This window comes from Lagenorhynchus albirostris, chromosome 1 (assembly GCF_949774975.1).
Source record: "Lagenorhynchus albirostris chromosome 1, mLagAlb1.1, whole genome shotgun sequence".
Classification (NCBI taxonomy): domain Eukaryota; kingdom Metazoa; phylum Chordata; class Mammalia; order Artiodactyla; family Delphinidae; genus Lagenorhynchus; species Lagenorhynchus albirostris.
In genome coordinates this window covers 123,126,462-123,138,958 of record NC_083095.1, presented here as the reverse complement: position 1 = coordinate 123,138,958, position 12,497 = coordinate 123,126,462, and the positions used below count along the sequence as shown (strand labels likewise).

The 12,497-nt window shown below is 45.4% G+C and overlaps 1 protein-coding gene across 1 annotated transcript in view; it reads right to left on the bottom strand.

The window, feature by feature from the left end:
- Window positions 1–226: 226 nt before the first annotated feature.
- The window catches only part of ANKDD1A (ankyrin repeat and death domain containing 1A), an 80,783-nt gene continuing 68,512 nt past the window's right edge, over window positions 227–12,497 (bottom strand). The window contains 8 exon segments of the mRNA XM_060151848.1: window positions 227–425; window positions 1,407–1,478; window positions 1,481–1,510; window positions 3,491–3,695; window positions 6,430–6,525; window positions 7,597–7,685; window positions 8,810–8,823; window positions 9,110–9,197. Of these exon segments, the coding sequence (XP_060007831.1) occupies window positions 364–425; window positions 1,407–1,478; window positions 1,481–1,510; window positions 3,491–3,695; window positions 6,430–6,525; window positions 7,597–7,685; window positions 8,810–8,823; window positions 9,110–9,197 (656 nt within the window). The 3' untranslated portion in view covers window positions 227–363.

The window sequence follows — 12,497 nt, the reverse complement described above, 5'->3', positions numbered from 1 at the left end:
TTTGGCCCCTGACCTCACCACCTGATGAGCTGCTTATCCACCCTGTGCCCAGAGTCCTCTCTGAAAAGACATCCCTTGCACCACAGAGGGCTGCTGTGAGGCTCCAGTGAAATGCAGGAGATGAAAGTAAACTGAGAGCTGCAAATGACGATACCTCTGGGAAGGGATTACCTGCAAAACCTGAGACAGGCCTCCATGAAAAAGATCACAAACACTTGCCTGCTGGTCCTAATATGGGTTTCAGTGGAAGCAGCTGGAAGTCTGTTTACAGTAATTGCTTTTTAAGCCCTTAAACGGTGGTCCTCCTCTGTTCAGTGGCCCCCACTCTGAGGTTCCATGCTCCTGAATGTCCAGTCCCTCCAGTTACATGGCTGTGCACCTCCTTGGGGCGCTAGAGTCATCGTTTGCTTTCTTCCTGATGCTTTCTGCCAAAGACAAGAATCCTGTTGCCTCTTGTTGCCTGAGCGCTGCCTCACAAGGCTAGTTTGATGTTTTAATTGCCTGCAAGAGTTTGTGTTAAAAGAAGATGCAGAGTAGTATTTAAGAACATGCTGGAAGAAGAACCAAGTCATCCCTAATTCCTCCCCTCTGAAGTGACTGTTTTCTCACCTTGTGTGTGGCAGCTGGGGGAGATCGACCACACAGGGGACTTTCCTCTTGCTCCTTGATAACGTGCTATCGACGCTTTTCCTTGTTGCCAAGTGACTGATGTACCTTCATTACTATGGATGGCTGCCTAGTACCCCATCCTGTGGTTGCCCTGTAATGCACCATGGCAATGGAGGTTACAGAGTTTAAGCCTTTTTCATCATGAGCCAATTTTGTTTTTAATGTGGGATCATTACTAGAACCTGTTACTCCGCTTACCTGATGGTTCTACATGGTGCCCTGAATCGCAAATCCCAAAAAACGCTTTTGGGATTGACAGACTCAAATAGTTGTGACGGCCTCAGAAATTTTATTTGACCAGATCTTACTGGTTCAACTCATCTTAAGCCAGTTTTGGCCCATAGGTCTTAATGTTTGTGAAAAACAAGCCTGCAGGCTGTTCCCACCCTACTCCAAACTGGAGAAAAAAACAAATCAATGTAGTATAGAGAGCTGGATAGGAAGAGATTGTAGCTTCAGTGGCGTTGGGGCTGTGAAGGTGATAGGGATCGTCTGGGTCACCCTCACGGCACAGATGGGGAGACTGGGGCCAGGAGGTACTGTGAGTTGCCCAAGGCTCCGTCTGGGTTCCAGGAGGAGGCAGGGCTAGGACCATCAATCTGAAAGGTTCAGAGCCAGCGCCACAGCACCGTGGTCTGAGCAGCCTTGGAGGGCCCTGCTGCATTCCAGCGGGGCCATGCAACTCTGACTCGCACCCGGGGCTGCCCTGAGCAGCAGGCGGGCGGGGGGACACTTACCAGCCAGGTCCCTCCTGCCAATGGCGACGAGGCCTTTGAAGAGCACTCTGCTGGGGTTCTCACTGGCTGTGACCGGTGCCCGTGCTCCCGGTAGCTCTCGGTGCCTGAGTATCACGAGGGGAGAAAGAGAGAGAGAGAGAAGGCGCCAACCCCGCCTGCCTTACCAGAGCCAGGCCTGAGCACACCCCTTACCGCCACCAGAACATCAGACCCTCCGCTAAGCGCTAGCGGAACTCAGCCCATATATGGGGAGGGCATGGGAGGAAGGGGAGGAGCAGCCTCAGATGGGATGGGGGTGGAGTTTCGTGTCAGGGACACCTGGATCTCCCCAGTGCCAGGCTTTCCCCTGAGCATCCACCATCTATCCTATTGGTGTCACTGGGAAGAGAGAAAGAATTGGCATTCACTGTGGTACCACGATGCACACACGACTGTACAGTTCATCTCTCCGGCGGCTCACAATAACCTGTGACTTGCAAGCTAGCGGCCCTGTTCTTTCCCCCGAACCAGTGGTTCTCAGCCATAAGTGCTCACTGGAGACACCTGGGAGGCTTTAGCAAACACTGACACCTGGGTCCCCCTCCCCGTTCTGAGATTCCTAGTACTTGAGTCTGGGTGTGGCCTAGGCAACAGATCAGTGTTAAGCCTTCCCAGGTGATTACAATGTTTGGAAAATAAGTGCCCATGCTCTTCAGTGCTGGTGGTGGGGTTAGCTTGTTATTCAACTGTGACCAGCTCAGCTCTCCCAGCTAGGGACAGATGGGCTGGCTCAGCCATGGGGGCACAGCCATCAGGTCCAAGTCAGTCAGCCACTGCGTCCCTGATGTTCTGGTGTCCGTGGGCCCCCAGCAGGCACTTCCTCCTGGTGCTGCTCGTGATGTAGCAGTTTCATTTGACCCGTTTATTCACTACCCCTTGTCCCCAGCCCTGTAATTTACCAGTGCTCCTTTATCGTCTATGAAATCCGCATGGGTAATAGAGTTCACTTGTGGACTCCCCACTCTATTCCACTACCTGATTTGCCTATGTTTCTGTCAGGTATCTCTCTGTGTTAAATATTCTAGCTTTCTAACATTGAGTCTGGTTGAGTTAGACCCTCTTCGCTTTTTTCCTCCAGAATATTCATTTATATATTCCCTGTTTCTTCTTTCAGACGAACTGTAGAATCCTTTAGTCAAGTTTCAAAAACCTCCTATTTTGATTTGATTAAAATTGGATCAAAGCTTTAATACGGGGAAAATCAATATCTACATGACACTTCTTTTAGCTGGAAATACAGAATGTCATTCTACTTACCCAAGTCTTCTTTTATAGTTCAAATAATTTGTATTGTCTTACTCATATGTCATTCATATTTCTTCTTAGAAACACACACTATTGTAAATGGAGTATATTTTTACATACATTTTTAATATATATTATATATTTTTAAAAAAAATTTTTAATATATTTAAAATATACATTTTTACATATATTTTTTTTACATATATATACCTCTATATATTTTGCCCACTTATTGATGGTACAGAGGAATACTATGGTGTTCGTGTATTTAATCATGTTTAGCCATTTCATTGAATTATTTTATTCTAAGAGTTTTTCCGTTGATTCTTCTGGACTTCCTGTGTGTGTGTGTGTGTGTGTGTGTGTGTGTGTGTGTGTGTGTGTGTGTGTATCTCATCTGAAATTAATAAATCTCTCTCTTCCTTTCCAGTATTTACACTCAATTTCTATTTCTGTCTCATGCCTTAATACCAGGGCCCGAATTTCCAAATAGATGTTAAATAATAGTGGCAACAGCAGCTCCTCTCCTTTTTACAGGGAGCACCTTTAGTTTCATGTGTGAATGATGGGTTTCAGCTCAAGCTGATTCGTGAAGAATGTGAAGTTCACAGGTCAATGTGGAGGGAGGGGCAGAGGGCCCAGTCTGTGTAAAGGCCTGGAGAGGGGAAGAGCACGTGATGTGTTGGAAGTGGCGTGTGGCTTGCTAAGGCTTTTCCCCCAGAAGCACAGAAAACTGAACACACCCCACGTGCCCCCACCCCTCCACCCGGTTGCTCTGGGGCACCAAGGCAAGGTGGTACCTGTCCACTGTTGCTCAATGGCGTGGACGTGGGCCTCGGTGAACTCCCAGCAATACGCCAGCTTCTTCCACTCGTGGGGCTGCAGGTACCTGGAGGCCAGTCACCACAGCACAGAGCGGAGCTGATGTGTTTCCTGCCGATGGTCCTGCTTAAAGGTCAAGCTCTTCCCAGAGGGGTCACAGAGGTCCCTGCATGAGAGCTGGTCCTGTGGGGCAGATCCCAGAAGTGCAGCAGCTGTCTGGGGGAAATCCCTGCCAGGCTGTCCCTCGTGAGCCTGGACACAGAACTGGTGTCATCACAGGCCTGAGGCATAGTGTCCATTACTCTGGTTTCTGACTCTGTGCCTTGCTTTGAGTGTTGGAAACTGAGTTGCTTACACTGTTTCTTCATCCAGAATTCCTTTTCTCACCTCCCTGTCTCTCAATCCCATTGCCACAGTCAAAAGACCACCTGGGTGCCACCTCTTCCAGGAAGCCTTCCCATTTCTCTCTTTTCTTTGTGTTCATATAGCACGAGTGTCAGTAGAATGACTCAGCAGCTGTGGCTAAAACCAGGCAAGCCAAGAATCAGGCACGAACTAAACTTGCCAAATGACAACAAGTAGAGAAGGTCTGGATTACAGAATTCTTTCTATGCAAAGCAGGTGATAAAATGAGAGGTTACCAAAAATTATGTAATAACTTAAGTTAAACCCACAGAAGTATTACTCAGCCATAAAAAGAAACGAAATTGAGCTATTTGTAATGAAGTGGATGGACCTAGAGTCTTGTCATACAGAGTGAGGTAAGTCAGAAAGAGAAAGATAAATACCATATGCTGACACACATATATGGAATTTAAGGAAAAAAAATGTCATGAAGAACCTAGGGGTAAAACAGGAATAAAGACACAGACCTACTAGAGAATGGACTTGAGGATATGGCGGGGGGAAGGGTAAGCTGTGACAAAGGGAAAGAGTGGCATGGACATATATACACTACCAAACGTAAGGTAGATAGCTAGTGGGAAGCAGCCACATAGCACAGGGAGATCAGCTCGGTGCTTTGTGACCACCTAGAGGGGTGGGATAGGGAGGGTGTGAGGGAGGGAGACGCGAGAGGGAAGAGAGGTGGGAACATATGTGTATGTATAACTGATTCACTTTGTTATAAAGCAGAAACTAGCACACCATTGTAAAGCAGTTATACTCCAATAAAGATGTTAAAAAAAAAAAACCTGCTGTATAAAAAATAAATAAATAAATAAAATTCAAAAATTAAAAAAAAAAAGCCACAAAAGCCCCTCGAAAGGATGTGGATGCAGATTTCTAGTTGTTAAAAAGCTCAGGTGACCACTGCAAAGTAAAGCAACTGTTACAGTGGAGGATTACTGGACGGAATGTCAATATTATGACATAGTATGAGTGTGTTTCGTGTTTATTAATTGCAATCATTTTTGCTTTTGTTGTGGTCATCCATTTACAATGCTTGGTGTCAGTTTATTTATCTCTTGTAAAAATAAAATACAGTGTGTGTGTGTGAAAAAAAAAGGTCAGGTGAGTTCTAGCATCTGCAGCTCTGAATCTTACATCCTGGTTAACTGTGTCTGGCCAGTCACCTGGGAGGTGACGACCTGGGAGCTTGGCTCTCTCCTTGGGTGGTAAAAACTGTTTCTTTCGAGCTGTGTTCTCAACTGCATCTTACATTGGGATCATCTGGGAGCTTTAAGAACCACAGAAGCTTGGCCCTTATCCCTTAGATTCTGATTGAATTGGTCTAGGGGTAGGAAAGAGGGATTTGTGATTCTAACTGCACCACTGCCTTAGTGTTGAAAACTTTTAAAGCCTGAGGTGGTTTAAAATTAAGCATAGAGATGAATCAGTTCATCAAACCGTTGGTATTAATATTTAGGAGTAATCTGTTGTATGTAAAGGGGTTGTAATATTTACGAGAATCCAGCACGTCAGTGAAAGAGAAAATCTTATGATTCCTATGGAAATTTATCAATTGATTGATTTCTGGACAGTGATTTTTTTGAGAAGTGTTAAGAGAAATTTGCTAAATTTGTAAACAATATCAGAATGTTTATGATATTCGAGATTCACTTTATAGGTTTAATTTATTGGATTTAATGGGATAATTTAAGAATTTAGGAAGCATTTGAAGTGCTTGAAAAGAAAACCTATTATATTAAATTTATTCTTTCAGTTTAAAACCTTTAAGGTAGTTTAACTAAGCTTAAACATGGGACCAAACTTTAATCAAAAGGCTTCCTTGAAAGTGACTGTTTAAAATTTACTAGTTGTATAAATATAATAATAAGATTGTAAAAATAAATTTAAAACTTTGAGGAAAAGTAGGATTTAAATTTTGTAAACAATTTAGTATTAATTTCTAAAACTGAAATAAATGCAAAAATTTATTTTCTGTGTATAAAAGCAACCATTAAGGACAACAAAAAATCTCTCAACCCACCCCCATTTGCTGACATGGAGCTGTAAATGCAGGACCTTACAACTGCCACTCCTCTTTCCCAAATCCACAGCAGATATCACTAATCAATCGCAGCACACTTTCCTTCTGGGCTCAGAAAGTTGCCTGAATAGAACACCCCAAGCCACAATTCCAATCACCTGGAGCTGACAGTGAGCTGGAAACAATTTGCCATTTCTTTATTCATGCATGAATGCATTCATCCATCAACCAGGAGCTACAGCAGGGTCTACTAGTATCTCCACACTGGCACGGACCTCAGTCAGCCTTATTTCACTGTGGTTTGGGTGTTCACCCATCTCTGGATGCCCTCAAAGAACCCTAGTGTTAGGTAAGGCAGGGATTATCACTCGCTTGGAAACTGAGGGGCCCCTGAATTGGTCAGGGCTGGGGTTCAAAACCAACTCCACCTGAAGCCATGACCACTCCCTTTCCAACATGGAGAGACCAAGCACCGGGTCTCAGTACCTTCTCTCATCTGTAGAAGCAATCGGCTTTTATGATCATTTCCACCAGGCTGACATGGTTGATGTGGGTGGCCACTGGCAAGGTGGTTTTTCCTTGCTGCGGGTAAGAAGGGAGAAGGGAATCCAGAGTTCCTATAAGAGGGTATAGGGTGGCCTCTAGCACTGACTACAGACCCTCCTACCCAAAGAAAGTGGTTTCCAGCAGTCTACACTGGAGAGCAGAAGGGTTTTCTGGCAGTAATTCTGGGTGTGGAAAAGTCACAGGTAGAATAAGGCAATAATTCCAGCAACCACCTCTTGTGTTCTTCTAGAATAGGAGGACTTAAAGCTTATAAAACTCAGCCTGCATAAGTCTTCAAGGTCACCTGTGAGATAGATGTTACCAGCCTCATGTCTCAGATGAAACCAGAACCCAGAGAAGGGGCTTGGACTCCTGTGTCAAGTTTGCTGCCTCCCCTCAGGTTTCCAGCCCTTTGCTCCAGGCCTCTGGCAGAGTGCTGGCCTCCACCACCTCCAGGGACCTGCGGGGAGATGGGAAGCTCCTCTTCAAGCTTGGCCAGCTGCCCCGGGCCCCAGCTTCCCTCCCAGGAAGCCGGAAGCCCTTCCCAGGTCCAGCCTCAGGGCCTGTTCCCTGCCCCCATCTCTTTCCCACACCATCCCAAGGGCTGGGCCACGTGTGCAAGGGCCCTTCCCCTCATGAGCCTGTGACCTCTTCAGCCTCATACTAAGCCTTCAGCTCTTCTCAAACTTCTGGCCACCTGAGGAGGTGGCCACCCCAGAAGCACCGTGACCCAGGAAGCTTCCCCCAACCCTGTTTCACACGTACGGAGTTGTGGGGTGGTGACATGCTATTCCTCTAGCTCTCTTCCCCTCTCCCCAGCAGATGACTCAAGGAGCTCAAAGTCTGATGTGGGCCATGAAACAGAAGACAAACATATCACAGGCAAGGACCAGGAGAGGGGTGGGCCAAGTGCTGAGGGACCTCAGAGGACACAGGGGAAGGTGATGGAGGGGCAGGAAGGCTTCCTGGAGGAGGTTGCCTTTGAGCTGATATATAACAGATGGGAAGCCTTGAACATTCTGGGAGCAGGAGGCATTTGCATCAGGATCTCTGGCAAAGAGGGAGTCATGAAAGCTTGCAAGGGAGGCTGGTTGTGAGCAGAGGTACCTTATCTCTCAGGTTTAAGTTAACCCCAGCAATGAGGAGAATACCCACTATGTCCTGCCAGGCGTGCTCGGCGGCAAGGTGAGGGGTGTCTACTGCCTCTGGAAAAGAAGCCAAGAGGACGGAGAGCAGAAAAGCATGTAGAGATGGTCTGTGGCTCAAAGCCAGGACAGGACCAAGGTGGGTACACTCCCAACTGGGCCTTAACAGAGTTTCTCTAAGAAGTTATGTGGGGCTTCCCCGGTGGCGCACTGGTTAAGAATCCACCTGCCAATGTAGGAGACACAGACAGGTTTGAGCCCTGGTCCAGGAAGATCCCACATGCTGCAGAGCAACTAAGCCCATGTGCCACAACTACTGAGCCTGTGCTCTAGAGCCCATGAGCCGCAACTACTGAAGCCCAGGTGCCTAGAGCCCATGCTCCCAACAAGAGAAGCCACCGCAATGAGAAGCCTGCGCACCACAACGAAGAGTAGCCCCCGCTTGGCACAACCAGAGAAAAGCCCACATGCAGCAACGAAGACCCAACGCAGTCAAAAATAAAAATAATAAAATAAATTTATATAAAAAAAAGAAGTTATGTGGGAGGGTAAACTGGATTTAATCATAAACATAATACTCAGCAAACTCAGTAAATAACAAAAAAGTAGAAAGAACAAAGAAAAAATACCACTCGCTATCCCACCTAAGTCAACCTTTGTTAACAGTCTTAGTACATTTCTTCTAGTATTTTCTTTAAGGCAGAATGTTTTTAGTTTTATGGTTTTACATATTTGAGATCATCCTGTATATACATTTTGCATCTGTATAACTTCCTGCATATTATAAACTCTATAAACACCATTTTTATATAACTCCATAAGAGCCTATCTATGCCTATACCATAATTTAACCAAGCACTTCTCTCTTATTAAGTATTTGGGGCCCTTTTTGAAATGAAAACTGATAGACTGCTACAACAAATATCTTGGTACATGAGCTCTTAATATATTTCTTGAGGCTCAATTCTCAGACATGCAAATACTGACCATTTCAAAGGTATATGTTATATTCTGTCAAATTGCTTTCCACCACTAGTGGTTGTGTGTGGCGGCCCTGAGGATTGTATGGTTGGGGGGTGGATTGTGGGGATGGGGATTTTAAAACGCTCCTGATTGATCACAACTTCAGGACTCAGAGGCCTCTTGTTATACAAGATTAACCCAGTCACCCCTGCCCTGGGAATTTTCCCTAAGGGGGAAAAAAAATCAATGAAAGGAAAAGGTTGCATGTAGCAAAATGTTTACCACAGTGTTCTATACATCATGACAGAAACTTGGAAATACTCAAATGTTCAAAATAGAGGAATGGTTGATAAAATAATGCTACCTTCAACAAATATTCAAACAACTTTTGACAAGCTGAAAGAGTGATTCCTCAATTCTGGGCCAGGCTAGTAGACCACAGTTAAGCCCTGCTAACCTGGGAGGGTGCCCAGAGGCTCCATGGGGCCCAGATGGTTTCTGCAGCCACTTACATGGCGTCCAGGTCACTGCCGGTGTCGATAAGGAGCTGCACCAGGACGGGGAAGTTGTGCCTCACGGTGATGTGCACAGGAGAGGCGCCTGCTGGGGGCGGTGGAGAGGCACAGATCAGTTGATGGGTCCCTCCCAGGACTGCCCAGCTGCAGGCTGGTGCTAGAAGATGGGAGTTGGGAGGAGTACAGTAAGTTCCCTACGTACGAACCTTCAAGTTGCGAACTTTCAAAGATGCGAGCATGCGTGCGCGTGTCCGATCACATAAATTAATTCACATGTCTGGCGTACATTGTCACATGCGTGCATCCTCTACTAGTCGTGCTTTTGTGTACTTTACTGTACAGTACTGTTGCTGTGCAACACGAGGAGCTTACTGATGAAGACCTGATGGAACTGGAGGCTCAGAGAAAGGACAAAGAGACACAAGAGGAAGAAGAGGTAACTGAAGAAACGAAGTGATTCACGACGCAGGAAATGGCAAGGGGATTTTCTTCATTTGAGGAGGCACTGTCAGTTGTTTTTTTTTTTTTCATTTGACAACTTGTATCTTTTTTTTTTTTTTTTTTCGGTACGCGGGCCTCTCACTGTTGTGGCCTCTCCCGTTGCGGAGCACAGGCTCCGGACGTGCAGGCTCAGTGGCCATGGCTCACAGGCCCAGCCGCTCCACGGCATGTGGGATCTTCCCAGCCGGGGCACGAACCCGCGTCCCCTGTATCGGCAGGCGGACTCTCAACCACTGCGCCACCAGGGAAGCCCCACAGTTAGTTTTTGAGGCACAGGACCCGAACACAGAAAGGTACACGAAAGTTGCAGCAGCCGTTCAGAATGCAACCCAGTACTGCTATGTCATCTATGATGAGAAAAAAAGAGCTACTACCCAGACATCACTGAATCATTTTTTAAAGAGGGTAGATAGAATTGAATCCAGCAAGGAACCAGAACCTCTGCCGTCAAAGTCAGGCATGAGTGAAATTGCAGCTTGCCCTCCGTCTCTTATTGCTGACGATCCTTCAGCTCTACCATCTCCCACCTCCTCTCCCCCCTCCAGTCAGTGACTCTTCTTGCCTGTCCACTCAGTGCCAGCCCCTGTATGCCAGCTGTCGTACTGTACTACTGTACTTTTCAAGGTACTGTACTGTAAGATTTAAAATGTTTTATTTTGTGTGTTTGTTTTTTATATATTATTTGTGTGAAAAGTATTATAAACATATTACAGTACAGTACTATATAGCCAATTGTGTTAGTTGGGTATCCAGGCAAACTTTGTTGGACTTATGAACAAACTGGACTTACAAATGTGCTCTCGGAATGGAACTGGTTCATGTGTAGGGGACTTACTGTATAGATAGTGCTTCTGAGTTTGGACCTTCTCACTTCTCGGATGACATGAGTGGCCTGAGGAATTTACAGCCCACAGCCTGAATCCCTTGGGCCACAATCGATCCTCATGGTGGGCGGGAGCCTGAAATCCCAAGTTTGAGAGCTTGCCATGCCAGGAACTCACTACGTGACTTTGGGCAAGTCATCTTCATCTGGCAAGAGATGCTTGCTGAGGTCCCTTCTAGCAACAGCACCTTAAGATTCTCTGCTATCTCATTTACTCCACACATGAACCTAGCAAGTATATAGGAATGGTATTCTTATTCGTACTTTCACCTTACAAATGAGAACACTTAATAAGTTCATAAAACTTACATGACACACCCAAGGACACGTAACTAATAGAGACCCTGTGTTACTGGACTTTCTACCCCCGGCATCTAGGTAGGTGCTCAACCACTATTTATGTATGAAATGAATGAATGAGAGAGCCAGCCGGGACCAGAACAGAGGTCTCACCCAAACCCAACATTCACCCAAGGCCTCACTCAAGGCTGGAGGACTCCATCTCCAGTGGTTCCCTGTGAGCACTGACTACATGACTAAGTGGAGATACCGCCACAGCAACCTTCTGTCTAGGTGTATGGTGACACACATCTAGTAGAACAGTACAAAGCCAGAAAAATCAATGGGATAGATCTATACTTACTGTGGAAAAACACCCTCACATGTTGAGTACCAAAAGGTGACAGAACAGAACACGCACACATACAACAAAAATGCCCATGACTGCCATTACTAGTTTAGGCCAGAAAAAAACAGTTTATGGATATTGGAAAAGAAGATTTAAACTATACGATTACTTGTAGGCAACGTGACTGCATATCTACACAGGTCAAAATAGTTATTATACCCCCACCAAAAAAAAAAAAACCTCTAGCAAAATCAATGAAAAGTCATATAGAAGATAAAAATACCAAGGTCAGTAGCATTCCTGTATTGAATGCCCACAAGAAACGACATATTTTAAAAAGAGTCTATTTGCAATGACGGTCAAAATATATAAAGTACCTATGAAGAGTATAATTGGAAATGGCTATTACAAAGGCAAACAAAAACCATAGAACATCACTGAGGGATTCAAAAGAAGACATAAAGAAATGGCGAGACATGTTTGTAGTGAAAAAATAAAATATTACAAAGATGGCCATTTTCTCTTATATTATTTACAGGCTTCATGTAATCCCAAACCCAAGCAGCAATAAATGACAAAAAGTATTCTGAAACACATCTAGAAAAATATTTAAAAACCTAGGTAAAACTACCACAGAATTTCAGCAGTGTCCTCAGATCATTGCTAGATAACTGTGAAATCAAAATCAGGCCAAAAGAAGGTCTCCTGTGAGAGTGAATGGGCAGACACTGGAAACTGGCTCAAGTGCACAACGCGGATGAGCTAGGAAACTTATCAGAGCTCTAATGGTGGCTCTCCAGGAAGCAGCAGGCCATGGAGATAAAATAACCAAGGAGGCTGGATATGGCCTCCATCGTCCTGGAAATAGGTCTGTGGGAATGTGGTAGGAAAGGGGAGTGGAAACAGAGCAAGTACTGTTTTTCATTGGCTTACATTTTATTTATAGAAACCTAAAGAACCAGAAAGAACAAAAGGTATCTGGTGAAAAGCCTTCTTCCCACCCTCAACACCCGTCTGCTCTGTTCTCCCCACTCCAATGGTAACATCTTACAAAGCCACAGTACAATATCCCAACCAGAACACTGACATTGATAATACCCACCATCTTACTCAGATGTCCCCAGTTTCACTTGTAATCATTTGTATACATGTGTGTTCTATGTAATTTTATCACACGTGTAGGTTTGTGTATCCCTTACATAGTCAAGATGCAGCACAGTTCCATCACCATAAGGGTCCCTTGTGTAGTCCTTTTATAACCACACCCTCCTCCCTTCTCTGCCCCACGCCCCCACCCCTAGCCCCCCGCCACCACTAATCTGTTCTCCATTTCTATGTTGAGAAGTGAGGTCCTGGGAGACTCGGCAGTGTAT